The sequence below is a fragment of the Salmo salar genome, chromosome 13 (genome assembly GCF_965601325.2).
Source record: "Salmo salar chromosome 13, fSalSal1, whole genome shotgun sequence".
In the NCBI taxonomy this organism is placed as follows: Eukaryota; Metazoa; Chordata; class Actinopteri; order Salmoniformes; family Salmonidae; genus Salmo; species Salmo salar.
The window spans coordinates 25,394,270-25,420,984 of NC_138303.1; the positions used below are offsets into that span (position 1 = coordinate 25,394,270).

Here is a 26,715-nt window from a genome sequence, read left to right on the forward strand (position 1 = left end):
TCCGCTGTGGAGCTTTGCAGCTCCTTCAGTGTTATCTTTGGTCTCTTTGTTGCCTCTCTGATTAATGCCCTCCTTGTCTGGTCTGTGAGTTTTGGTGGGCAGCCCTCTCTTGCCAGGTTTGTTGTGGTGCCATATTCTTTCCATTTTTTAATAATGGATTAAATGGTGCTCCGTGGGATGTTCAAAGTTTCGGATATTTTTTATAACCCAACCCTGATCTGTACTTCTCCACAACTTTGTTCCTGACCTGTTTGGAGAGCTCCTTGATCTTCATGGTGCCGCTTGCTTGGTGGTGCCCCTTGCTTAATGGTGTTGCAGATTCTGGGGCCTTTCAGAACAGGTGTATGTATACTGAGATCATGTGACACTTAGATTGCGCACAGGTGGACTTTATTTAACACATTATGTGATTTCCGAAGGTAATTGGTTGCACCAGTTTATTTTCGTAGGTTTTTCATTTTTTCCATTTCACTTCACAAATTTTGACTTTTGTGTATTTCCATTATATGAAATCCAAATAAAAATCAATTTAAATTACAGGTTATAATGCAACAAAATAGGAAAAATGCCAAGGGGGATGAATACTTTTGTATGGCACTGTATGGCATAGAAAAAGAGGAGTGACTGGGGGTAAAAGGAATCCTCTGACAGTGACGGTGGATGGGATCAATATGGGATTTCAGTCACTGACTGAGTTTTTCCAGTGACTGTTTTGGCATGGAGAGAAGTGAAAAATATTGACTACCCATTGGGTTGGAGAAGATGATTGATGGTGAATGAAATTCATGCAAATTATAGGGTTAATCATAGGCCTACTGTAATTTTCTCCATTGCTAAAATGGGTGCAATGGACAGAGTGGCAATGCAGTTAGTGGAACGTGTAAATATGTGAAAGAAAGCACACCTACCTGGGGACAGAGAGGCAGAGACAGTGAAGGAAATGCCTGAGAGAGAGTGAAATAAGAGGCTCTCTATCTCTGAGCTGTGAAGCACACCTTTCTGTCTGACAGGACTGACTGCCCTAGTTTCTTATGAAGAAGATATTCTCTAAGCTGACCTGCCTGAAGAGGAGATGAAGCCTAGACCAAGACACCCTGGACAACCTCACCTTCTAGGATGATTTTTATCAAAAACAGTGTGATTCTTCTATTGTTTTTGCAGGGGTATTTGATTGTACATAGTCTTAAATCAGATAGAGATATGAAATTATGATCAATGTCTTCATCTTCATGCTTTTATCATTTTTTTCCTTAATTCTGGAAAAAATTATAACTTGTCAGACAGTCAAGCATGACTGATTTGATTTTTATTTTGGACATTTTAACAAACGCAATGGCTATGTTTCTACGGTCCATGTGATTGGTTCATGGCTTTGCAGAGTGTTCTGATCAGTAGTTACCCACACATTTTAATCAGCCTTCTCTTTGGGTAAACCATCATGAGCTGGATATTGGGCAATTGTCTTTAATATTTAAAAAATGATTTGAAATCTAATTTGCATTTTGTCTGCCATGTCTCTTTCAGGAGGTACATTTTTTTTTATTGTAAACGTGCGAATGTTGTTTATTTCATGTTATTTTAATAAAATTAAGTTAAACTAATTTGCGTAAGTGTTCAACACCTTCCGTTCTTTGTTGCTACTGACTGGTAAAAGGACTGGGTTCACTCAAAACAATAACTGTCAATCAAAGTGTATGTTGCCTGTGCACGAACACAGGCATTGGTTGGCTATAAAAAAAAAATTGTGATGACACAGACTTTGGCCATCTACATAAAAATTCAAAAGATAGACATTTATATAACACAAAAATTATAACCCTGACACTGATTGTGTATGCTGTAAAGGGCTTGTTTTAATGTAAATTGTCCCAGGCAGGTACAAAAGACGTTGAGACACTGATCTCCACCATTAGACTCTGTGCACCTCAGTAGGATACATGTGCAAGACTTTGTAGCTGGGTACAATGTTTGCTGTTGCAGTAGCAGTGTGGCGCAATCTCACTGTGGATCCCGTCTAGACAGGCCACTAGGGGATTCCACCATTGGGAAAGGGCACTAGGTGCTCCACAGCTATTGGCAGAGAGGATGGGACTAAATGATAACAATCTCAACAAAGTTATTGGGTAACACTTAAGTTGAAGCTCCTTATGTTAAATTCACAACACCTTTTACAGTCATAGACCATTATGTTTTTGTGTTCTATAATGTGTGATGGCCCTGATGTTTTCCTTTCAGTTGGTCATCAGACCTAATTCGGGGACTGATGACGGGGCGTAAGTTTTAGTAATGTGTTTTCCTGTATCTTATGAATCATGTGTGTCTCAGAAAAGTTCAGTGAAGGGAAAAATAGCCCTGGGGTCATCAAAAGTGGTGAAACACAAGACCAAAACCATCTCTGTCTTCTGACCTCTTGGCTTCTATTTCTGTGGAGTTTTGCTGCGTGTGTGTTTAACTGTTCTATTTCTGCTTTCTGACAGGCCATAGAGAGCGACTCCTTAAAATAAGACAAGCAATAGAATACAAAGATCTAATTCTGATCTGGCCCTATGGTGACAAGAGCTCCACCTGGTGGGAATGCTGCGATCAAGTTGCTGTCTACGTAGCTTTGACACATGCTTCAGATTCACCCTCCTTACACAATGGGGGCTGTAGCAGATCCAGCGAACTATAAGTGGGTTACACTATCCACTATCTACAAGCACACGCATGTACACAGCATCCTCTTGCACATACAACAAATCCATCTCTGCACCAATAAATGTCCTGTAATTAAAATCAATTCTCCTTTCATCCCTTTAATTAAAAAGCGTGGTAGAAGACAGAATAGCTGCAGTTAGAGCAAGACGGTAGGAAGCTCAGTAATGAATCATTCATAATGTATTATAAACTGGGTGGTTGGGCCCTGAATGCTGATTGGCTGGAAGCCGTGATATATCAGACCGTATGACAAAACATGTGTTTTTACTGTTCAAATTACATTGGTAACCAGTTTATAATAGCAATAAGGGACCTCGGGGGTTTGTGGTATGTGGCCAATATACCACGGCTAATGGCTGTATCCAGGCAATCTGCGTTGCATCGTGCATAAGAACAGCCTTTAGCCGTGGTATATTGGCCATAAACCACACCCCCTCATGCGTTATTGTTTAAATATAGTTCACAGATCCTTCTATTAAACAACAAGTCCCAAGAAAACAGACTTAACCCTCACTTGTCATGGAGGTCACCTGTGAAGCCAGACATTTGCTTTAACTGAGAGCCTGATGAAAACTAGCCTGGTCTCAGTGACTATTGCTGCTATGATATACATGACACAGAAGAGTTGACCAAAGCACCAACAGATCTGGCTAGATAAAGACCCATAAGGTTCTACATATTTTTTATAATAAACACACTAGTTGGATAAAACTGTACTGTATAGCACAGGAGGTTGGTGTTACCACCAATATGGGCAGCAGGTAGCCTGGCGGGTAGGAGCATTGGGCCAGTAACCAAAAGGTTGCTGGATTGAATCCCAGAGCTGACAAAGTCAAATCTGTCGCTCTGCCCCTGAGCAAAGCAGTTAACCCACTGGTCCATCAGCACAGATGACGTGGATGTTGATTAATGCAGCCCTCCGCACCTCTCTGATTTAGAGGGTTGGGTTAAATGCAGTTTCCATGTGTTTGATTCCATTTGCGCCATTATTATGAGCCGTCCTCCCCTCAGCAGCCTCCACTGCTGTACAGTGTATAGTCTTCTTTTCTTCATAGCTGTTAAACTGAGTCTCCCACTACTCTAGTACAGGTCCCTCATGATTTCCTGTAGTAGGGGGTGCAGACACATCTCCAGCTCCTGCTTCTTGAGCAGGTGGATGAGGCGGACGTGGTCAGCCACCAGCGGCCGCAGGTCGGTCATCTTCTGCAGTAGCTTGGCAAACAGCTGGGGGCAGTCTGGGTGGATGGTCTTCAACTGCAGCTCCAAGGCCTGCAGTACTGCCTCCTGGAGGTCCTCGATGGGCTTCACATTCACCAGGCCTGGACGGTCTAGAGTAGAGCACAACAAGGTCAAGGTTAGAGGTCACCAGAGAGTGGAAAGTGCAAGAGGAGAGAGAGGGAAATAGAGGAAGATTGGACATACAGTATACATCAAATGATCTGAAGTTGCAATGTCCTGATGAGCAAAGTCCAAGGTCAATCGAAATGATACAGCATAAAATAGGTCACCATTGTTTTATATCTGGTCTCAAGGCCAATCAAGCCATCTCAGAGCAATAAAACACCTAATCCTGCAGTTGAGGTCAGTTGAACGCAGACCGTGGGGGATAGAAGAAGGATGCCATATTGGCGCACACTCAACAAATCTGATCAAACAAAGTGTATATTCGTCAAATCCTGTCACGTCCTGACCATGGTAAGATGTGATTTTCTATGGTAGAGTAGGTCAGGGCATGACAGGGGGTGTTTTGTGTTTTTCTATGTTTTCTATTTCTATGTTCTTAGGTTCTAGTTTTTGTATTTCTATGTTGGCTTGTTTGGGATGAGCTCCAATTGGAGGCAGCTGGTCCTGGTTGTCTCTAATTGGAGATCATATTTAAGTAGGGGTTTTTCTTCCTGGGTTTTTGTGGGTGATTATCTTTTGAGTAGTGTTTGTTTCTCTCTGCGTCACGGTTTGTTTTGTAAATTCAGTTATTTATGTTTTGCAAAGTTTCACGAATTTAATAAAATGTGGAACTACAACCACGCTGCACTTTGGTCCAATCCTTTCGACAGCCGTCACAAATCCGTCATGATTGATGTATTGTAACAGGCCCACAATGTGGTTACCAAAGTCTGATTTTGATATATGTCTGTTTTTGTTGCATAACATTTAGAAGTTCCTTTTCAGGTTTAGAAAAATTGACTGCTAAATGCTAAATCCGGTTTGTATAAGCTGGTAGAATAGCTAGCATACAGAAATCGGTGGTGGTAGCAAAAGTAATTTTGAACTGCAATGTAGTTGATTGGTGACGATGACATGAACATGTATTGGGGTTGACATGCATACAAGCAATATACTCCGATGTTTACCTCAACATAGTCTGAAATACACAAACTGTATAAACAATAGCCTTAAGGTAGGCTAATTTTGCTAGGGGCAATGAGAAGATTCTGGACATTTTCCCCACGGCATCTTTCCCCCACGCGTTTGGGATGAGTTCCATTGACCTCTTTACCGCATCTATCTAATATACAGTTGAAGTCGAAAGTTTACATACACCTTAGCCAAATACATTTAAACTCAGTTTTTCACAATTCCTGACATTTAATCCTAGTAAAAATTCCCTGTTTTTGGTCAGTTAGGATCACCACTTTATTTTAAGAATGTGAAATGTCAGAATAATAGTAGAGAGAATGATTATTTCAGCTTTTATTTCTTTCATCACATTCCCAGTGGGTCAAAAGTTTACATACACTCAATTAGTATTTGGCAGCATTGCCTTTAAATTGTTTAACTTGGGTCAAAAGTTTCACGTGGCCTTCTACAAGCTTCCCACAATAAGTTGGGTGAATTTTGGCCCATTCCTCCTGACAGAGCTGGTGTAACGTAGTCAGGTTTGTAAGCCTCCTTGCTTGCACACACTTTTTCAGTTCTGCCCACAAATTTTCTATAAGATTGATGTCAGGGCTTTGTGATGACCACTTGAATAGCTTGACTTTGTTGTCCTTAAGCCATTTTGCCACAACTTTGGAAGTATGCTTGGGGTCATTGTCCATTTGGAAGACCCATTTGCGACCAAGCTTTAACTTCCTGACTGATGTCTTGAAATTTTGCTTCAATATATCCACATAATTTTCCATCCTGATGATGCCATCTATTTTGTGAAGTGCACCAGTCCCTCCTGCAGCAAAGCACCCCCACAACATGATGCTGCCATCCCCGTGCTTCACGGTTGGGATGGTGTTCTTCGGCTTGCAAGCCTCCCCCTTTTTCCTCCAAACATAATGATGGTCATTATGGCCAAACAGTTCTATTTTTGTTTCATCAGACCAGAGGACATTTCTCCAAAAAGTACAATCTTTGTCCCCATGTGCAGTTGCAAATCGTAGTCTGGCTTTTTTATGGCGGTTTTGGAGCAGTGGCTTGTTCCTTGCTGAGCGGCCTTTCAGGTTATGTCGATATATGACTTGATTTACTGTGACTATAGATACTTTTGTACCTGTTTCCTCCAGCATCTTCACAAGGTCCTTTGCTGTTGTTATAGGATTGATTTGCATTTTTCGCACCAAAGTACGTTCATCTCTAGGAGACAGAACGCATCTCCTTCCTGAGCGGTATGACGGCTGCGTGGTCCCATGGTGTTTATACTTGCGTACTATTGTTTGTACAGATGAACGTGGTACCTTCAGGCGTTTGGAAATTGCTCACAAGTATGAACCAGACTTGTGGAGGTCTACCATTTTTTTCCTGAGGTCTTGGCTGATATCTTTTGATTTCCCCATGATGTCAAGCAAAGAGGTACTGAGTTTGAAATACATCCACAGGTACACCTCCTGACTCAAATGATGTCAATTAGCCTACCAGAAGCTTCTAAAGCCATGACATAATTTTAGGGAATTTTCCAAGCTGTTTGAAGGCACAGTCAACTTAGTGTATGTAAACTTCTGACCCACTGGAATTGTGATACAGTTAATTATAAGTGAAATAATCTGTTTGTAAACAATTGTTGGAAAAGTAGATGTCCTAACCGACCTGCCAAAACTATAGTTGTTAACAATACATTTGTGGAGTGGTTGAAAAACTAATTTTAATGACTCCAACTTATGTGTATGTAAACTTCCGACTTCAACTGTAAATGCATAAATGTAAAACGGAAAAACATCACCTCCACTGAGGATGATGACAGCGAGGAAGAGCGCCGTATCACTATCGTCCAGCTCCAGCACGTTGAATTTTACAGCAAACTCAAACTTTGGCTCCATCATCTCACAGAAGGGCTTCCTCAGACTCTTGAGGAACTCCCGGGTCATGAAGATCTCTCCGTAGGCGAACAGTGTGCCGTCCTTGTTCATCAGCGGCGCCAGCATGATCAACATGACCTCGATGACCCCGTACTTCAGCAGGGTCACCTGGTCATTCATGTCCAGTTCTGTGAATCCAGGGATGCTCTTGGCAAACTCTATGATTTCTCGTACAGCCTCGGCGGTGCGGAACTGAACCTGCCGGAAAAAGAAGAGCTCCAGCTCCCCGGCAGGCTCTTGAGGGGGCAGGACAGACCTCTGGTGCTCCAGGAAAGGGAACTGTCTACTGTTTATAAAGTCCTGTCCCGCTGTCAGGGACTTCATGTCATGGATGACAAACGGCTGGAAGGAAAGAGAGACATCCCTTAAAAACAATGTATTATGAAGCATTGCCATCCATTGCCATTCATTCTCTTGGCAATTTGTAGTGATTCAGTATTAGGCCCCTTGCTGGGTGCACAACGGGTTAATCTAACTTGGAAATAAACGATCAATTAAAAGCCTGACTTTTAGGTTAGTGAAAATATATCTGCTTCTCTAAATTATAAATAACTGTCTATTAGTTATTTCCTCTTAGACAAGCTGAGATGACCCAATATTACTGCTTCCAACTGTAGACTGATATTTTGCTACCAGTTAATCAGGACAGAGTGCATTTACCAAAAACTGTGATATTCAAATATACAGAACCAAATGTCTGGTGTGTGTGAGACAGAAAGAGGTAAAGTGGCTTTCAATGGCTCTGTTCTGACTCATATAACAAATGTTCCATTGACATCAATGCATAATTTATGCAAAACTTTAAAGATTATGTGCATGTAGTTGTACAGTATCTCAAGTAAGAATTGGGCCCTTACTGAGTTTCCGTGGGTCTTCCCAGACAGGATGGCTCTGGCCCTGCTCTTGGTCAGGGGAAAGTGTCTGTGATAGGACAGACACAGCTGTCTGGACAAGGCTCTCAAGTCCGCTGACTCTGGGCTCCTGGGGGACACACCCATGAACTCAGCCAGCAGCTTCTCTCTCTCCTCCTGGGGCATCCGGCCGAAGCGGATGGCTGCGTGGGGACATCAAAATCATTATATTCTAGCCTGGGTGCCAGTCAGACTCTTTCTGTATTGAATAATGCTACACGTCACTGGCTGTCCAAACAAGACAATGACAAAGACGTTGGCTAAAGAAGGAATATACTTCATCCTGCTGTGTAGAAACCTTTCCAAAGACTTAAGGCACAGTTTCAGACAGACACCTGCTGTTGAAACAGTTCACATTGAATATGTTAAAAACCCTTGATTAAGGCTGTGACAGTCATGGAATTTTGGATGACGGTTATTGGTCAGCCAAATGACTGAGTCACCTTTATAACAACAAAAATAAAGACGCAACAAAAAATAAAGACGCACATTTTCTCCTCTACTCTGCTCCTGACTGTGCTGCCATAGAAATAGAATTAATAAAACGGGTGTCCCCATTCATGTCAATAATGGCATAATGGTGGACTGGCGGCCATTGCGAGTGCACACATAGGAGCAAAGCAGGAAGTCAAAGCAGAAAGTGTACCCATCAATATGTGCTGTGATTTGTTGATTAAACTCAACTTACATTAGAAAAAATACATTCCATTGCATGAGCCACATCAGTTAACATCACTTAAGCAATCATTTGAATGAACATTAAACTTAAAAAAAAAAAAACATTTGGGTGGGGGTATTGTGGGTGTTTCAGGGAAAAGGTATACATTTGACTTCCATCATCTAGGATGTGACAATGGTTAATAAAATCTCTCAATTTCTGCCCATTTTTTGCGCGGTCTTGCAGGCCTTCTAATGCAGCTGCAACTGTAAATGCATTTGTAAATCAAGACCTTTCTTGAGTTGGGCTCTGGGATGCAACTGTTGAGAATGTGAGCTTATGGTTGTGTTGGGGGAAAGGGTTGAGTGTGTGTGGGTGTATGTGTGTATCCCACAACTGTTGCGAAGGAGTAAAAGATGTTAGGGACAATAGAGGATGAGCCACAGCTATATATAATACAAATCGAGGTGAGGGCAATGGAAATGCATTTGGCAATTGATTTACTTCAATTCGGTAAATGGCACTGTGTGCTCTTTTCGAAGGATGGATCCCAGTCTGTTCAGGGCTATGGGATACGGGGGATCGGGGGTGGTCTGCCGGGCATTGGGATGACAACCCAACTAGGGATGAGGAAGGCTTTTAGCAGTGGAATAGTAGGGACCAATTGGAGGTTTACTTAGTAGCAATGCAAATATCATGGTACAGCTATATAGACACTCAATCATCATGTTACTTTTTAATGGTACGTTTACAAACATATATTTCATAAATAGAATTTAAAGTTGTATCTCATTATGATAAGTGGTGAAATAAGTATAGCCAGTTACAATTGTAATGGCCTAGCAGATAATAAGAAAAGACGATCAGTATTTACCTGGCTAAAAGAGAAGGAATATAATATCTATTGTTTACAGGAAACCCATCCAACAATTTTAGATGAAGTTTTGTGGAAAAAGAACTGGGTGACGAAATATATTTCTCCCATAGGCAAAGAAATTCGAAAGGGGTGATGGTTTTAATTAATAGTAATTTTGATCCAAATGTGCAAATTGTCCAAACAGATTATCAAGGTAGATGGATTATTTTAAAAATGTTATTGGACAATAAACAGATATGGCTTATTAACCTATATGGTCCGAATAATGATGATCCAAGCTTCTTTGAAAAAATATATAAGAATGTATCAACTCTACAAGCAACACTAGACTCTGTTATTATAGTGGGATATTTTAATACGGTCTTAAATACCTCTATGGACCGGAAAGGAAATCACACTACAAACTATCACCCTCAGGCACTTAAGGAAATCATGAATGTCATGGATATATTGGAATTAGTGGATATATGGAGACTTAAATACCCTGACCTAGTGAGATATACATGGCGGAGGCTTAATCAAGCTAGTCGTCTTGACTACTTTCTTATGCCATTCTCTCTGCCACCAAAAGTTTAAAAAGTGTTGATAGGGGACAGAATGCGGTCGGATCATCACATAATTGGCATATACATTACTCTTACAGAATTTCCATGTGGGCGAGGATATTGGACATTTAATCAAAGCCTACTAGATAATAAATTGTTTAGAACTAGGACAGAAGAATTTATAACTGACTTTTTCAGACATAACATAGGTACAGCAGATCCCCTTATTGTATGGGACACTTTTAAGTGTGCCTTTAGAGGCCATGCAATTCAGTACTCATCTATAAAACAAAAGCAATTTAGATCAAAAGAGTCCATATTAACAAAGGAAATTGAAGGACTAACAGTACAGTTAGATAGCAAGAAAAACGGTACCATAGAGGCACAGAATGAGTTAGAGGAAAAACAAAAAGAAATGGAGGAACTTATTCAAGAAAGATCCAGTGTAATATATTATAAAAATAAAGCGAACTGGATGGAATATGGGGAAAAATGCACCAAATTCTTTTTCAATCTTCAATATAGAAATGCTACCAAAAATGTTTTATTAAAACTTGTTACAAATGATGGAGTCAAGCATGATTCACCAAATGATATTTTGAAAGAGGAAGTAAAGTACTTTAAGAATATGTTTTCGTTTTAGGCTCCTCCATCTCCACTAACTGAAACTAATTGTATGGATTTTTTTCCTAATAATAATGTAAAATTAACATCTGTACAGAAAGACTCATGTGAAGGTCAAATTACAGAGGAGGAACTGCTTGATGCAATTGGAGCCTTTAAGGATGCGAAAACTCCAGGGCTGGATGGCATACCAGTGGAAGTATACAAAACTTTTTTTGATATACTCAAAGGACCATTATTAGCATGTTTTAACCACTCCTATATAAATGGTAGATTATCAGACACGCAACAAGAAGGCCTGATATCATTATTACTGAAACAGGACCCAAATGGTATAAATAAAGATCCAGTCCATTTAAAAAATTGGAGACCTCTTACACTTCAGTGTTGTGATGCAAAAATCCTAGCAAAATGCTTGGCGCATAGAATTAAAAAAGTATTGTCAGATATTATTCATCCTAATCAGACAGGTTTTTTTACATGGACGATACATTGGAGATTATATAATATATAATATAAATATTAATCTATATAATAGATTATATTAGATTAGTTAGGTGTATTATACAGGTGTATTATACAGGTGTATTATACAGGTGTATTATACAGGTTGATTGTCCTCTCCTGTCTCTGTAGATTAGTTAGGTGTATTATACAGGTGTATTATACAGGTGTATTATACAGGTGTATTATACAGGTTGATTGACCTCTCCTGTCTCTGTAGATTAGTTAGGTGTATTATACAGGTGTATTATACAGGTGTATTATACAGGTTGATTGTCCTCTCCTGTCTCTGTAGATTAGTTAGGTGTATTATACAGGTGTATTATACAGGTGTATTATACAGGTTGATTGTCCTCTCCTGTCTCTGTAGATTAGTTAGGTGTATTATACAGGTGTATTATACAGGTGTATTATACAGGTGTATTATACAGGTTGATTGTCCTCTCCTGTCTCTGTAGATTAGTTAGGTGTATTATACAGGTGTATTATACAGGTGTATTATACAGGTGTATTATACAGGTGTATTATACAGGTGTATTATACAGGTTGATTGTCCTCTCCTGTCTCTGTAGATTAGTTAGGTGTATTATACAGGTGTATTATACAGGTGTATTATACAGGTGTATTATACAGGTGTATTATACAGGTTGATTGTCCTCTCCTGTCTCTGTAGATTAGTTAGGTGTATTATACAGGTGTATTATACAGGTGTATTATACAGGTTGATTGTCCTCTCCTGTCTCTGTAGATTAGTTAGGTGTATTATACAGGTGTATTATACAGGTGTATTATACAGGTTGATTGTCCTCTCCTGTCTCTGTAGATTAGTTAGGTGTATTATACAGGTGTATTATACAGGTGTATTATACAGGTGTATTATACAGGTTGATTGTCCTCTCCTGTCTCTGTAGATTAGTTAGGTGTATTATACAGGTGTATTATACAGGTGTATTATACAGGTGTATTATACAGGTTGATTGTCCTCTCCTGTCTCTGTAGATTAGTTAGGTGTATTATACAGGTGTATTATACAGGTGTATTATACAGGTTGATTGTCCTCTCCTGTCTCTGTAGATTAGTTAGGTGTATTATACAGGTGTATTATACAGGTTGATTGACCTCTCCTGTCTCTGTAAGTCGCTCTGGATAAGAGCGTCTGCTAAATGACTTAAATGTAAATGTAAATATAAGACAAGTAATGGAAACAATACAATACTATGAAATATCGGGGACACCAGGCCTGGTTTTCATAGCTGATTTTGAAAAGGCTTTTGATAAAGCACTACTGGAGTTTATATACAAATGCCTAGAATATTTCAATTTTGGGGAATCTCTTATAAAATGGGTTAAAGTTACGAATAGTAACCCTAGGTGTAAAATAGTAAATAATGGCTACATCTCAGAAAGTTTTAAACTATCTAGAGGAGTAAAACAAGGTTGTCCACTATCGGCATATTTATTTATTATTGCCATCGAAATGTTAGCTGTTAAGATTAGATCAAAAAATAATATTAAGGGATTAGAAATCCGTGGCTTAAAAACTAAGGTGTCATTGTACGCCGATGATTCATGCTTTCTTTTAAAACCACAATTAGAGTCTCTCCACGGCCTCATAGAGGATCTAGATACTTTTGCTATCCTCTCTGGATTAAAACCAAATTATGATAAGTGTACTATATTACGTATTGGATCACAAAAAAATGCAAATTTTACATTACCATGTAGTTTACCAATTAAATGGTCTGACGAGATGTGGACATACTCGGTATACAAATCCCAAAAGAAAGAAATGATCTCACTCCAATATATTTTTATAGAAAGTTAGCAAAAATAGATAAGATCTTGCTACCATGGAAAGGAAAATACCTTTCTATTTGTGGAAAAATCACCCTGATTAACTCTTTAGTCATATCACAGTTTACCTATTTGCTTATGGTTTTGCCTACACCTAGTGACCAGCTTTTTAAATTATATGAGCAAAAAATATTCCATTTTATTTGGAACGGCAAGCCAGATAAAATTAAAAGGGCCTATTTATATAACGAATATGAATTCGGAGGGCAGAAATGTTTAAATATTAAAGCATTAGACCTCTCACTAAAGGCATCAGTCATACCAAAGTTATACTTAAATCCAAACTGGTTTTCTAGTAAATTGGTAATAATGTCTCATCCTATGTTCAAGAAGGGCCTTTTTTCCCTTTATTCAGATAAAACCTGCTCACATTCGGTTGTTTGAAAAATAAATAATCTCCAAAATATCTTTATTTTTTAAACAAGCCTTAGAAAGTTGGTTGCAATTTCAGTTTAATCCACCTGAAAAGACAGAACAAATAATACAACAAATATTGTGGTTAAATTCAAATATAGTAATTGATCAAAAAAACTGTATTTTTCGAAGAAATGTTTAAAAAGGTATAATTTTAGTGAATGATATAAAAATAGGACTGGTGGAGTGATGTCACACATGCAGCTAACACAGACATATGGAAATGTCTGCTCTACCCAAAATTACAACCAATTAATTGCAGCATTACCACAAAAATGGAAGAGGCAAGTAGAAGGGGAAAAAGTAAGGAACTTGAAAGTCGGCCCTGTATTGAAGAACATAAATGGTTAAAGAAAAGTGTGACAAATAAAAACATACACCAATTTCATTTAAGGACCAAAAAACTGACAGCTGTGCCATATAAATTGCAAAATAGTTGGGAAGAGATTTTCGATGTACCCATTCCATGGCACATGGTTTATGAATTGATACGCAAAACAACGCCGGATTCAAAACTTTGAATTTTTCCATTTAAATTACTATACAAAATTCTTGCAACTAATAGAATGTTATATATATATATATATATATATATATATATGGGGATACAATCTTCCCAGCTCTGCAGATTCTGCTGTGAGGAGGCAGAGTCATTAGATCATTTATTTTGGTATTGTCCATATGTAGCTCGTTTTTGGTCACAGGTCCAGGAATGGCTGAAGAATTGCAACATTTGCCTAGAACTAACGCTGTAGATAGCAATACTGGGTGATTTGAAAAGTCATAGTCAATCAATCAATAACATAATAATTATTTTAGCAAAAATGTTTATTTTTAATTTACAGTCTGTAGAAGCTATGAGAATAGAAAGGTTCAATACTTTTGTGAAGCATCACTGCACAGTTGAAAAATATATGGCAAATAGAAATCCGAAATGGATGATGTTGAGAGATAGATGGGAGGGGTTGAATGGAGCTGAAGGGTGGGACTAATAACAAGATAAACAATGTAAAACATACGGGGTCTGTAAAATGTATATAGGTTCAGAACTTTTGTGAAATAGCACAGTTACAAATAGAAATCAAACTGGATGGACATCAGAAATAGAGGAAGGACTAAAAACAAACAAAAAATAACTATTGAAATAGACTGTGTCTGTAAAATGTGTATAAGATGAATAAATTGAAGGTAAAAGCCGAAGTGTTTATTAGTTTACTCCAATTGGGGGATCGGTGGTAGGGTTTGCAGGGAATAATAATAAAGGTATATTCTTTAAAAAAGTATGTATGTCTATATAGTAAAATTATGTATGTCTATATAGGTATGTATATGCATATATGTGGATATGTATGCATGCGTGTATGGATATATATATTTACCCAAAAAATATATGGGGGATTGGAAATGATGCAGACAATTACATTGATGGAAGCAATATTCATTCCACAATATTAAGCTGATCCACCCCTAAATTAAAAAAATAAAAATAAAAATTCTACATTACCATGGAAATGATTGCTTAAGTGATCATGTCCGAGAAGCCGGTGTTTGGAGGATATATTGGCACGGGTGTTGTTCGTTGAGGGCCGACAAACCGTGCCAATATATCCTCCAAACATCGGCTTCAAGGGCATTATCACTTAAGCAATAATTCCCATGGAAATGTAGAATGTTCATTCAAATGATTGCTTAAGTGATAATGCTAGAGAAGTTGGTGTTTGGAGGATATATTGTTGTTAGGCCTGAGACAAAGTCAACATTTTTCATTTGTTTAACCTGTTTTCTAGAGACATTTATTTGGATATGTCCATAACAATGAGCTAATGAGGCACGACTTCGCCTGGCATAGAAAATGTGCTCACTCGCCAGGACACTGTTGATCAAAGGAGCTAGGCAACAACACAGCTACAGTAACATGATCACTTCAAACTGAAGCTGGAAATACCTCAAATTAGCTGTGTTTCATTTGACATTGTTTCCACAATTTTAAAATATTTTTTAGGGGTGGATAAAAACTCGCCAGGACACTGTTGTTCAAAGGAGCTAGCCAACAACACAGCTACAGTAACATGATGATGCCAGCTTATTCATGATTTCGACTGGCTGAGAAACGCTGCCTGCTTGTCTGTTTCGTCCCGACTCCCGAGACGTTCATTACTATGGGACAGCTGGAGATGGAATTGTAATATTTTTTCAATTTTGCAAATGTCGGAGAGACAGACAGCAAGGTTAATACAAATCTCCGCTGTTGAAAATGAAATGTTAGTCTAAAAGAAATGTGAGATAATGTCTAGATGCTTTTTATAGTGGAGATCAAGTTTATATGTTGCTTGGCTGGGTTGATGAGATTGTGGATTACACAGTCAGATGGAACAGAGTAAATAGGCATTTTAACATCATAGATTTAGCCGGTGGCAACTTGTGGAAAAGAGATCGGCCCGGAATGCAGTTTTAACTAACCAATCAGCATTCAGGATTAGACCCACCCGTTGTATAAATCCCAATACCATGCAGCCATTGCGAGTGTACCCATGAGTTTACCAGTCAAATTGCCATGATTAGAGGTTCCAAACCCATTCTATACATTCTTGGAGCAACAAAGTTTCATTACGTTGTTAAGAGTCCATGTTATTACAAATGAATAAAAAATAAAACTGAAATATGACATTTACACTACCGTTAAAAAGTTTGGGGTCACTTAGAAATGACCTTGTTTTTGAAAGAAAAGCACATTTTTGTCCATTAAAATATCATAAAATTGATCAAAAATACAGTGTAGACATTGTTAATGTTGTAAATGACTATTGTAGCTGGAAACGGCAGATTGTTTTATGGAATATCTACATAGGCCTACAGAGGCCAATTATCAGCAACCATCACTCCTGTGTTCCAATGGCACGTTGTGTTAGCTAATCCAAGTTTGTTATTTTAAAAGGCTAATTGATCATTAGAAAACCCTTTTGCCATTATGTTAGCACAGCTGAAAACTGTTGTTCTGATTAAAGAAGCAATAAAACTGGCCCTCTTTAGACTAGTTGAGTATCTGGAGCGTCAGCATTTGTGGGTTCGATTACAGGCTCAAAATGTCCAGAAACAAATAACTTTCTTCTGAAACTCGGCAGTCTATTCTTGTTCTGAGAAATGAAGGCTATTCCATGCGAGAAATTGCCAAGAAACTGAAGATCTCTACAACGCTGTGTACTACTCCCTTCACAGAACAGCGCAAACTGTCTCTAACCAGAATAGAACGAGGAGTGGGAGGCCCCGGTGCACAACTGAGCAAGAGGACAAGTACATTAGAGTGTCTAGTTTGAGAAACAGACACCTCACAAGTCCTCAACTAGCAGCTTCATTAAATAGTACCTGCAAAACACCAGTCTCAACGTCAACAGTGAAGATACTTATTTAAATAAGGTATTTCAGTTTATTATTTGTAATAAATGTGCTTACATTTCTAAAAACCTGTTTTCACTTTGTCATTAAGGGGTATTGTGTGCAGATTGATGAGGGGAAATTTTTTTTTTAATCCATTTTAGAATAAGGCTGTAATGTAACAAAATGTGGAAAAGGTCAAGGGGTCTGAATACTTTCCGAATGCACTGTATATGACAAATCATGACCATTAAAAATCTTGTTAAGCAAATATACTTTTCACAACAATTTCACTTACCATCGTGTGACATGCCCACAAGCAGACATTTCTGAAAGCGACAGTACTGGCACTTATTCCGGCTCTTTTTGTGAATCCGACAATGCAGATCGCAGTGGTCATACACCAGTTTTAACCGCATGGTTCTGCGGAAGAATCCCTAAGAGAAAGGCAGAAAACACGTAGATTGTAGAATCATAAAGCAGCAACAGACTATAATTATTTTACAGAATTTAAAAAAAGAAATGGGATCAATGAAAACAGTGAGCTTGACATGAATACAAGGGTTACGGTGAGTGTTTATGTGTCAGGGTTAAATCCTTACTAATATATGACTCCCTGGAGGTTAAATAGCATGACGTTTGTTTTGTTTTTATGCTCAAACGTGTAACAATGCATTTGTATAGCTCCAAGCAAACACAATAGCCATACATACTGTCAAGCCACCAGAACCTCAGTAGGTAGGTCTCAGTCCTACCTTGCAGCCCTCACAGGCATGGACTCCATAGTGGAAGCCTGAGGCCGTGTCCCCACACACTCTGCAGTCAATGTAGAGCAGAGTGCTGGGGTCTGTGTAACTGGGGGACTTGGAGTGAAGAGGGGGTCTGGACAGGCTGACAACGCTACAGTTGCTAGACCAAAGAGAGGACATGGACTCCTCTTTTAATGAACCTAAAGAAAGACAAATGAGAACACAATGAGACGCAGATGTAGGATCTTTATTTGAGCCTGTTTGCTACAGCAGGAAAATAATCCTGCAGCAACAGGAAATGTGAATTATTATGTGGATTATAATTAATGGACATTTTTGTAGGGGTTGATACATTTTTCGTAGGGGAATCAAGTCTGAAATGTCAAACTTTCAAACCTCAGAAGCCTTTTAAAACCTTAAATACACTGCGTGTTTTACATTTCCTGCATTGCTGGAAAGTTCTCTTGCAACAGGGTGATCCTACATCTGTATACATAGCATCACAGGCAATAGAAAAGACTGTGTGGCAATTGCTTTAACATAAGATTACATTTATAGCTCATTAAGTTATTACACTTTAGAAAATGCCAGATTTAGTAAAAGTCCCTTACAGTAGACTTACATTGGTACTCGCTGTATGTGTAGTTGTATGGGTAGTTGAATGAGTGGTTTCTGTGTGGGCCGTGGTTGAATGAGTGGTTTCTGTGTGGGCTGTGGTTGAATGAGTGGTTTCTGTGTGGGCTGTGGTTAAATGAGTGGTTTATATCTGGGCTGTGGTTAAATGAGTGGTTTATGTCTGGGCTGTGGTTGAATGAGTGGTTTATATCTGGGCTGTGGTTGAATGAGTGGTTTATATCTGGGCTGTGGTTGAATGAGTGGTTTATGTCTGGGCTGTGGTTGAATGAGTGGTTTATGTCTGGGCTGTGGTTGAATGAGTGGTTTATGTCTGGGCTGTGGTTAAATGAGTGGTTTATGTCTGGGCTGTGGTTGAATGAGTGGTTTATATCTGGGCTGTGGTTAAATGAGTGGTTTATGTCTGGGCTGTGGTTAAATGAGTGGTTTATGTCTGGGCTGTGGTTGAATGAGTGGTTTATATCTGGGCTGTGGTTGAATGAGTGGTTTATATCTGGGCTGTGGTTAAATGAGTGGTTTCTGTCTGGGCTGTGATTGAATGAGTGGTTTCTGTCTGGGCTGTGGTGGTGGGGACTGTTGAGGCTGTGCTCTAGGGAGGAGAGGTAAGGGTGGTCCAGGGTTGACAGGGTCTTCATATCAGAACTATTCATCCTGTTGTCCATCTCTGCCAGGTCCAATGTGCCCAGCTCAAAACTTATTATGGGCCACCATCTCTGGATAAGAAGACAGCAGTGAAGAGGTCAACTAACAGTATGAATCTCTCAATTTACTATAAATAAAGCTATCAAGGAGACCACTGAAGAGGCAAACCATTCATTACCAGTGCTGTTATAAATGGGTGTAATTATTATAACTTCAGCCTGTTAAAACTAAGATAAATAATTTGACTAATTCTACATTTGCACTCATTTGGATCTGTACATTAGATTCAGGGCAAACACAGGAATGCACTTTTCATTCAGCTTATTGCAGTGTTTAAGAGATAAGACCCACAGTAAGTCAACACAACTTTCTGTACTGTACCATTTCAGAACATTTCTCCACTTTAGAGACATTATGTGAGAAAGGTGAACATAGCCACGTTCACTTCAACTCGAAGAAAGACCTTTAGAATTGACAGGTACAACTACCTCTCTCTCTCTCTCTCTCTCTCTCTCTCTCTCTCTCTCTCTCTCTCTCTCTCTCTCTCTCTCTCTCTCTCTCTCTCTCTCTCTCTCTCTCTCTCTCTCTCTCTCTCTCTCTCTCTCTCTCTCTCTCTCTCTCTCTCTCTCTCTCTCTCTCTCTCTCTCTCTCTCTCTCTCTCTCTCTCTCTCTCTCTCTCTCTCTCTACCTTTCTCCCTCCCTCCCTCCCTCCCTCTGCAGAAATCAAGATAAGATACATATTTACAGTATCTTAATTCAAAACAAACCAGCCTCTGTATGTCAGAACAATAATTAGCTGGTTTCAAGCACTTCACTCATAGAACACCAGTAAAGACAGTAATTTGGGAGAGGGGGAGGAGAGAGAAAATGTGCTTTCCACTCCTCTGTCTGTCTGTCTGTCTGTCTGTCTGTCTGTCTGTCTGTCTGTCTGTCTGTCTGTCTGTCTGTCTGTCTGTCTGTCTCTCTCTCTCTCTCTCTCTCTGTCTCTCTCTTTCTTTCTTTCTCTGTCTGTTTCTCTCTCTCTCTCTGTCTCTCCCTATCTCTCAATTCAATTCAATTCAATTCAAGGGGCTTTAGTGGCATAGGAAACGTATGTTAACATTGCCGAAGCAAGTGAAGTAGATAATATACAAAAGTGAAATAAACAATAAGTGTCACGTTCTGACCAGTATAAGGGGTTATTTGTTATTGCAGTTTGGTCAGGATGTGGCAGGGGGTGTTTGTTTTATGTGGTTCGGGGTTTGTTGGGCTATGTTCCTATGTAAGAGGGGTGTTTGTTTAAAGTGTTTCGGGGTTTGTTGGGCTATGTTCTTGTTAGTTTATTTCTATGTTAGTTCTAGTCTTTCCATTTCTATGTTTAGTTAATGGGGTTGACCTTCAATTGGAAGCAGCTGCTCCTCGTTGCTTCTAATTGAAGGTCTTATTTAAGAGGGGTGTTTTTTTTCTATGGGATTTGTGGGTAGTTGTCTCCTGTTTTGTGTCTGTGCACCTGACAGGACTGTTTTGTGTCGTTCGTTGTTTTGTATACGTGATTTGTTTGTTTTTTCCTTCTTTTGATTTAATAAATAAGATGAGTATACACGTTCCCGCTGCACCTTGGTCTAATCCTTAAGACGCCCGTTACAATAAGACTGAACAGTAAACATTACACTGTTCTCTCTGTGTCTGTCTGTCTCCCTCTCTCTCCCTCTCTCCCTCTGCAGAAATCAAGATAATATATATTTTTTTAAACATATCTGAGTGTAGGATGATAAATGGCCACCTGTCATCTGTAGCTAGAGTCTTTCAAAATGAATGAGAAAACTTTCATAGGCAGCATGTGTGCGTGCATATCTGCGTGCGTATGTACATGTTTTGCATAATGTATAAAGGATATTTAATGCTGAAACCCTCCTATTAAACACCAATGGTATTCACTAAGTTAATGGTTTATATTTAGGATAATGTTTTACTGCTTTGTCATCCTATTTTTTATTTGAAAATCATCTTATCAAATATTTGACATATGATCAGGATACACAGAAGGCCAGAGATAATTACAGACACCATTAAAAGTCTTAAGTACCCAAAGGGGCCACTAGATGTCTTCTGACAGATTGCAAAAAATCCTTGTAAAATTCAACAATTCTAATAGTTTATTGGTAAACTTGAAAAGTTTCCAGTAATATACCCTTCCTTTGCAACCCTAATGATGAGTGCTGATAAATTATCTACACATACCTTAACAGAAGACTGACAAAGTCCTGTGGAACAGTATTGTTACCTAAGTGGCATGATTGAAAAGTTTAGTGTGTTAGAAGTTGGTAAACAGCGAACACCTGAGAATTACAGTGATCATACTGAGGTCTGGATACTACATTGTAAAAAGTCATTAGTTCTGCTAACAATTTTTTTGTTGGGGAAACACGTTGTTTAGAACCATTCGAGTAACCTAACTCAAAGTATTTCAGTATTCAATACTTTCTAGTAATACAGTGACATCTCCATCCATATGATTATCTTTTAAAGTTGTAAATACTTAATTGTTATGTGTTTTATGAGCTTTTTGCAACTAAATTAAATTATGTACAATTTAAGTTACTTGAAGAGGAACATTTGTTGTAGTGAACATACAAATGTAGGGTCCCTTCTACTTAAATTGTTAACCTTCATAAAAACAAAAATCTCAAATAGTAAGTAGTTCTGATTAGTCATTTTCAGTGGTCATGTCTTAGTGTTTAACATTGTTTTAGGTATTTGACAATTTGTAATTTTAACCTGCCTTAGCAGGCATTGTTGAGCACGGTGATCAGTCCTCTAGCAGTAACTGGAGGTAGAGCTGTAAGCATTACAGGATGCTGCATTATCCTCTGTCATTAAGACTGGTGAACATTACCTAGTTGATGCTGGGAATGCTTTGTCTCATTATTGAACGTCAGTTTGATATCCGTTCATCATGATCAACTACACCTCATAGCACAACAAACTGCTTAATACTATTTTAGAAATATACTTTTATTTCTTCAAACATTAATACAACATTGTGTAAAAGTACCATGAAGTCTAAACATTTTGAAATACCCACGATTCTTTAAAAAAAGAGCCACGTGCCACTATTATGAATTAATAATTAAAATGTAAAATGTAAAATGACTCAAATGTAAATAACTTGTAAAAACGTAATAATTCTATATCAGCACAACACAGATAATCAAGTGTTTTTTACATAAATATCAATGTCTTATTACTACTTTATTATTTTAAGTAAAGACGTAAAACATAATAGAATCAAGTATGAACAACTTATTTAATAGATGTTAGATTGACTTTAAAATATTAAATAATCATAACTTGTAAAACTCAATAACTAGAATATCAGAACACAAATAAATAAAGATGTATTTACTCAATAACCTAATATTTGTTAACAGTACTCAAAAATGTTAAAAGATAAGAAATCGTATTGACATATGAGTTACAGTGGGGGAAAAAAGTATTTGATCCCCTGCTGATTTTGTACGTTTGCCCACTTACAAAGAAATCATCAGTCTATAATTTTAATAGTAGGTTTATGTGAACAGTGAGAGACAGAATAACAACAAAAAAATCCAGAAAAACGCATGTCAAAAATGTTATAAATTGATTTGACTTTTAATGAGGGAAATAAGTATTTGACCCCTCTGCAAAACATGACTTAGTACTTGGTGGCAAAACCCTTGTTGGCAATCACAGAGGTCAGACGTTTCTTGTAGTTGGCCACCAGGTTTGCACACGTCTCAGGAGGGATTTTGTCCCACTCCTCTTTGAAGATCTTCTCCAAGTCATTAAGGTTTCGAGGCTGACGTTTGGCAACTCGAACCTTCAGCTCCCTCCACAGATTTTCTATGGGATTAAGGTCCGGAGACTGGCTAGGCCACTCCCGGACCTAAATGTCCTTCTTGAGCCACTCCGTTGTTGCCTTGGCCGTGTGTTTTGGGTCATTGTCATGCTGGAATACCCATCCACGATCCATTTTCAATGCCCTGGCTGAGGGAAGGAGGTTCTCGCCCAAGATTTGACGGTACATGGCCCCGTCCATCGTCCCTTTGATGCGGTGAAGTTGTTCTGTCCCCTTAGAAGAAAAACACCCCCAAAGCATAATGTCTCCACCTCCATGTTTGACGGTGGGGATGGTGTTCTTGGGGTCATAGGCAGCATTCCTCCTCCTCCAAACACGGCGAGTTGAGTTGATGTCAAAGAGCTCCATTTTGGTCTCATCTGACCACAACACTTTCACCAGTTGTCCTCTGAGTCATTCAGATGTTCATTGGCAAACTTCAGACGGGCATGTATATGTATTCTTGAGCAGGGGGACCTTGCGGGCGCTGCAGGATTTCAGTCCTTCACGGCGTAGTGTGTTACCAATTGTTTTCTTGGTGACTATGGTCCCAGCTGCATTGAGATCATTGACAAGAACCTCCCGTGTAGTTCTGGGCTGATTCCTCACCATTCTCATGATCATTGCGAGGTGAGGTGAGATCTTGCATGGAGCCCCAGGCCGAGGGATATTGACAGTTCTTTTGTGTTTCTTCCTTTTGCGAATAATAGCACCTAATGTTGTCACCTTCTCACCAAGCTGCTTGGCGATGGTCTTGTAGCCCATTCCAGCCTTGTGTAGGTCTACAATCTTGTCCCTGACATCCTTGGAGAGCTCTTTGGTCTTGGCCATGCTGGAGAGTTTGGAATCTGATTGATTGATTGCTTCTGTGGACAGGTGTCTTTTTTATAGGTAACAAGCTGCGGTTAGGAGCACTCCCTTTAAGAGTGTGCTCCTAATCTCTGCTCGTTACCTGTATAAAAGACACCTGGGAGCCAGAAATCTTTCTGATTGAGAGGGGGTCAAATACTTATTTCCCTCATTAAAATGCAAATCAATTTATAACATTTTTGACATGCGTTTTTCTGGATATTTTTGTTGTTATTCTGTCTCTCACTGTTCAAATAAACCTACCATTAAAATTGTAGACTGATCCTTTCTTTGTCAGTGGGCAAACGTACAAAATCAGCAGGGGATCAAATACTTTCCCCCCCCACTGTAGTACCACTTTTATGATTTGAGTTCTACTGGCTGTTGGAGATGTTTGAGTAACCACTACACCATTTCTTTAATGAGTTAGGCAGTTACTTTATAACAATAGAATAGTAATACTAAAAATACAATAGTATAAATTGACAACTTGGGTGGAATAAATTAAACATTTATCAAACTGTCAAAAGTTGTCAGTAGCATATATGTTGTTCGAATTACAGACAAGCTAGCATTTAAATTGACAAAATAAATCCTTATTATAATCCATAAAGGTTTTGTATGGCTATGCAAATAGGTCGAGATAAGTTGTCAAATGAAACAAATGAATGCCTTTGATGGATTTAAAACCCTTATCAGTTGTGTTTATGAATAGCCTTGACAGACAGTTGCACTTGTTCACCTTTTGAAACTAGATAGCAGTCTACATTCTCACGCAATCAGAATTATTCAAGGCAGATGTAGTTTAGCCTACCTGTCTTGATCTGCAACACAAAATATCAACTCATTCTTCACTATTCACTTATGAAGCTTAATTCACATATTCAGCAATATGTCTTCCTTTTTCTCGATCACGGGGTTGCTTAACAATAGGACAGGTTACATTTGGGTCACGCAACCAGTGTTTGAATAACAGAAGTTCCCTTTGCGAACTGCATGGCTTCCCATCTTCCCTCCCGCCTCCATTTACGGGTTGGACTTTGGAGTAATTCTTCACTGAACATTGGGCACAAACCTGTTGCACTGAGGGATTATCTGATTTCATAGATAGTAGAATGGAATAGTAGAATGATGTAGGCTACCGTAGAATAGTTTATGAGATATAGACTGTAGTCTGTGTTCATGAATAGCCTTGACAGACAGTTGCACTTGTTCACCTTTTGAAATTAGATTGCCGGAGCACATCTTACATTCTCACGCAATCAGAATTATTCAAGGGTAATGTAGCTTAGCCTACCTGTCTTGATCTGCAACACAAACATCAACTCGTTCTTCACTATTCAGTTGGGGTTGGACTTTGGAGTAATTATTCACTGAACACTGGGCACAAACCTGTTGCACTGAGGGATTATCTGATTTCATAGGTAGACTGGAATAGTAGAATGATGTAGGCTACTGTAGACTAGTTTATGAGATTGTATGATTCTCATATGAATGTTGAAGTAAATAACTGTTTTCAGAGCAGCAGTACATATAAATCCATAGGCTTACAGTAGACATAAACTCAACGGCCACTTTATTAGGTACAACACCCGGTTCACAAAAGTGGATCGCTCCAGACAGTGAGTCACATGGTCGTGGCTTGCTATATAAAGCAGGCAACGAGGCATTCAGGAAAAGGAGTACCGAGCATGCCCCCATTCTCATTGACGGGGCTGTAGTGGAGCAGGTTGAGAGCTTCAAGATCCTTTGTATCCACCTCACCAACAAACTAATATGGTCCAAGCACACCAAGAGGACACGATAAAACCTATTCCCCCTCAGGAGACTGAAAAGATTTGGCATGGGTCCTCAGATCCTCAAAAGGTTCTACAGCTGCACCATCGAGAGCATCCTTACGGATTGCATCACTGCCTGGTTTGGCAACTGCTTGGCCTCCGACCACAAGGCTCTAAAGAGGGTAGTGCGTACGGCCCAGTACATCACTGGGGCCAAGCTTCCTGCCATCCAGGACCTCTATACCAGGCGGTGTCAGAGGAAGGCCCTAAAAATTGCCAAAGACTCCAGCCACCCTAGTCATAGACTGTTCTCTCTGCTACTGCACGGCAAGCGGTACCGGAGTGCCAAGTCAAGGTCCAAGAGGCTTCTAAACAACTTCTACCCTCAAGCCATAAGACTCCTGAACATCTAATCAAAAGGCTACCCAGACTATTTGCTATTTTAGTATTTGTCCAGTAGGTTTCCTCAAGGAGAAAGCTGCCACTTCTATGTCAAAGATAATAAAACAAAAACACTATAGTAAATACTGCAGTATACTACAGTAATGTCTGCAAAAACACTACAGGAAATACTACAGTCATGTCTGCAAAAACACTACAGGAAATACTACAGTAAAGTCTGCTAAAACACTACAGTGAATAGTATAGTATATAAATATCAGGGGCACAACTTTGGTTTTAGAAGTGGGGGGGACATCATTTATTTATTCATTTTTTATTTTATTTTTCAGTCAGATAAACACTCCAGTCTACCTGACCGCTCGGATGCGTCCGCATGGTCCTAAAGCACATTGTTGCCTTGTTTTGTAATTATAAAACTGGGGGGGGGGGGCAAAAATGCAATATCAGAATGTGGGGGGGACAACTGGCAGCTTCATTAAATAAATAGTACCCGCAAAACACCAGTCTCAACGTCAACAGTGAAGAGGCGACTCCGGGATGCTGGCCTTCTAAGGCAGAGTTGCAAAGAAAAAGCCATATCTCAGACTGGCCAATAAAAATAAAAGATTAAGATGGGCAAAATAACACAGACACTGGACAGGGGAACTCTGCCTAGAAGGCCAGCATCCCGGAGTCGCCTCTTCACTGTTGACGTTGAGACTGGTGTTTTGCATGTACTACTTAATGAAGCTGCCAGTTGAGGACTTGTGAGGCATCTGTTTCTCAAACTAGACACTCTAATGTACTTGTCCTCTTGCTCAGTTGTGCACCGGGGCCTTACACTTCTCTCTCTATTCTGACAGTTTGCGCTGTTCTGTGAAGAGAGTAGTACACAGTGATGTACAAGATCTTCAGTTTCTTGGCAATTTCTCACATGGAATAGCCTTCATTTCTCAGAACAAGAGTAGACTGACGAGTTTCAGAAGAAAGTTATTTGTTTCTGGACATTTTGAGCCTGTAATCAAACCCACAAATCCTGATGCTCCAGACACTCAACTAGTCTAAAGAAGGCAAGTTTTATTGCTTCT

General features: G+C 39.2%; 1 protein-coding gene across 3 annotated transcripts; it reads right to left on the reverse strand.

Annotated features, from left to right (window-relative positions):
• Nucleotides 1-422: 422 nt before the first annotated feature.
• LOC106566754 (peroxisome proliferator-activated receptor gamma) lies at nucleotides 423-24,873 on the reverse strand. Of its 3 annotated transcripts, none has more exons than XM_045693068.2 (7): nucleotides 24,766-24,873; nucleotides 18,111-18,834; nucleotides 17,495-17,688; nucleotides 17,038-17,176; nucleotides 7,838-8,034; nucleotides 6,845-7,322; nucleotides 423-4,025 (listed from the first exon to the last, which is right to left on the reverse strand). In XM_045693068.2, the coding sequence occupies exons 2-7, from the start codon at nucleotides 18,781-18,783 to the stop codon at nucleotides 3,778-3,780; spliced, it is 1,929 nt and encodes a 642-aa protein (XP_045549024.1). In that variant the 5' UTR covers nucleotides 18,784-18,834; nucleotides 24,766-24,873; the 3' UTR covers nucleotides 423-3,777. The 3 variants fall into 3 exon arrangements, with proteins under 3 accessions (XP_045549024.1, XP_013990587.2, XP_013990588.1); XM_014135112.3 differs by lacking the exon at nucleotides 24,766-24,873 and adding an exon at nucleotides 24,283-24,718; XM_014135113.3 differs by lacking the exons at nucleotides 18,111-18,834; nucleotides 24,766-24,873 and adding an exon at nucleotides 24,283-24,725.
• Between the last annotated feature and the right edge of the window lie 1,842 nt (nucleotides 24,874-26,715).

Bases quoted from the DNA above. Each gene is read 5' to 3' on its own strand.
- LOC106566754 (XM_045693068.2), bottom strand. From the start codon at position 18,783: ATGGACAACAGGATGAATAGTTCTGATATGAAGACCCTGTCAACCCTG. The intron at 7,323-7,837 runs GTAAGGGCCCAA...CTTTCCTTCCAG, and splicing joins GGAAGACCCACGGAAACTCA to CCGTTTGTCATCCATGACAT. The intron at 4,026-6,844 runs GTGATGTTTTTC...GCTCTACTCTAG, and splicing joins TGTCATCATCCTCAGTGGAG to ACCGTCCAGGCCTGGTGAAT.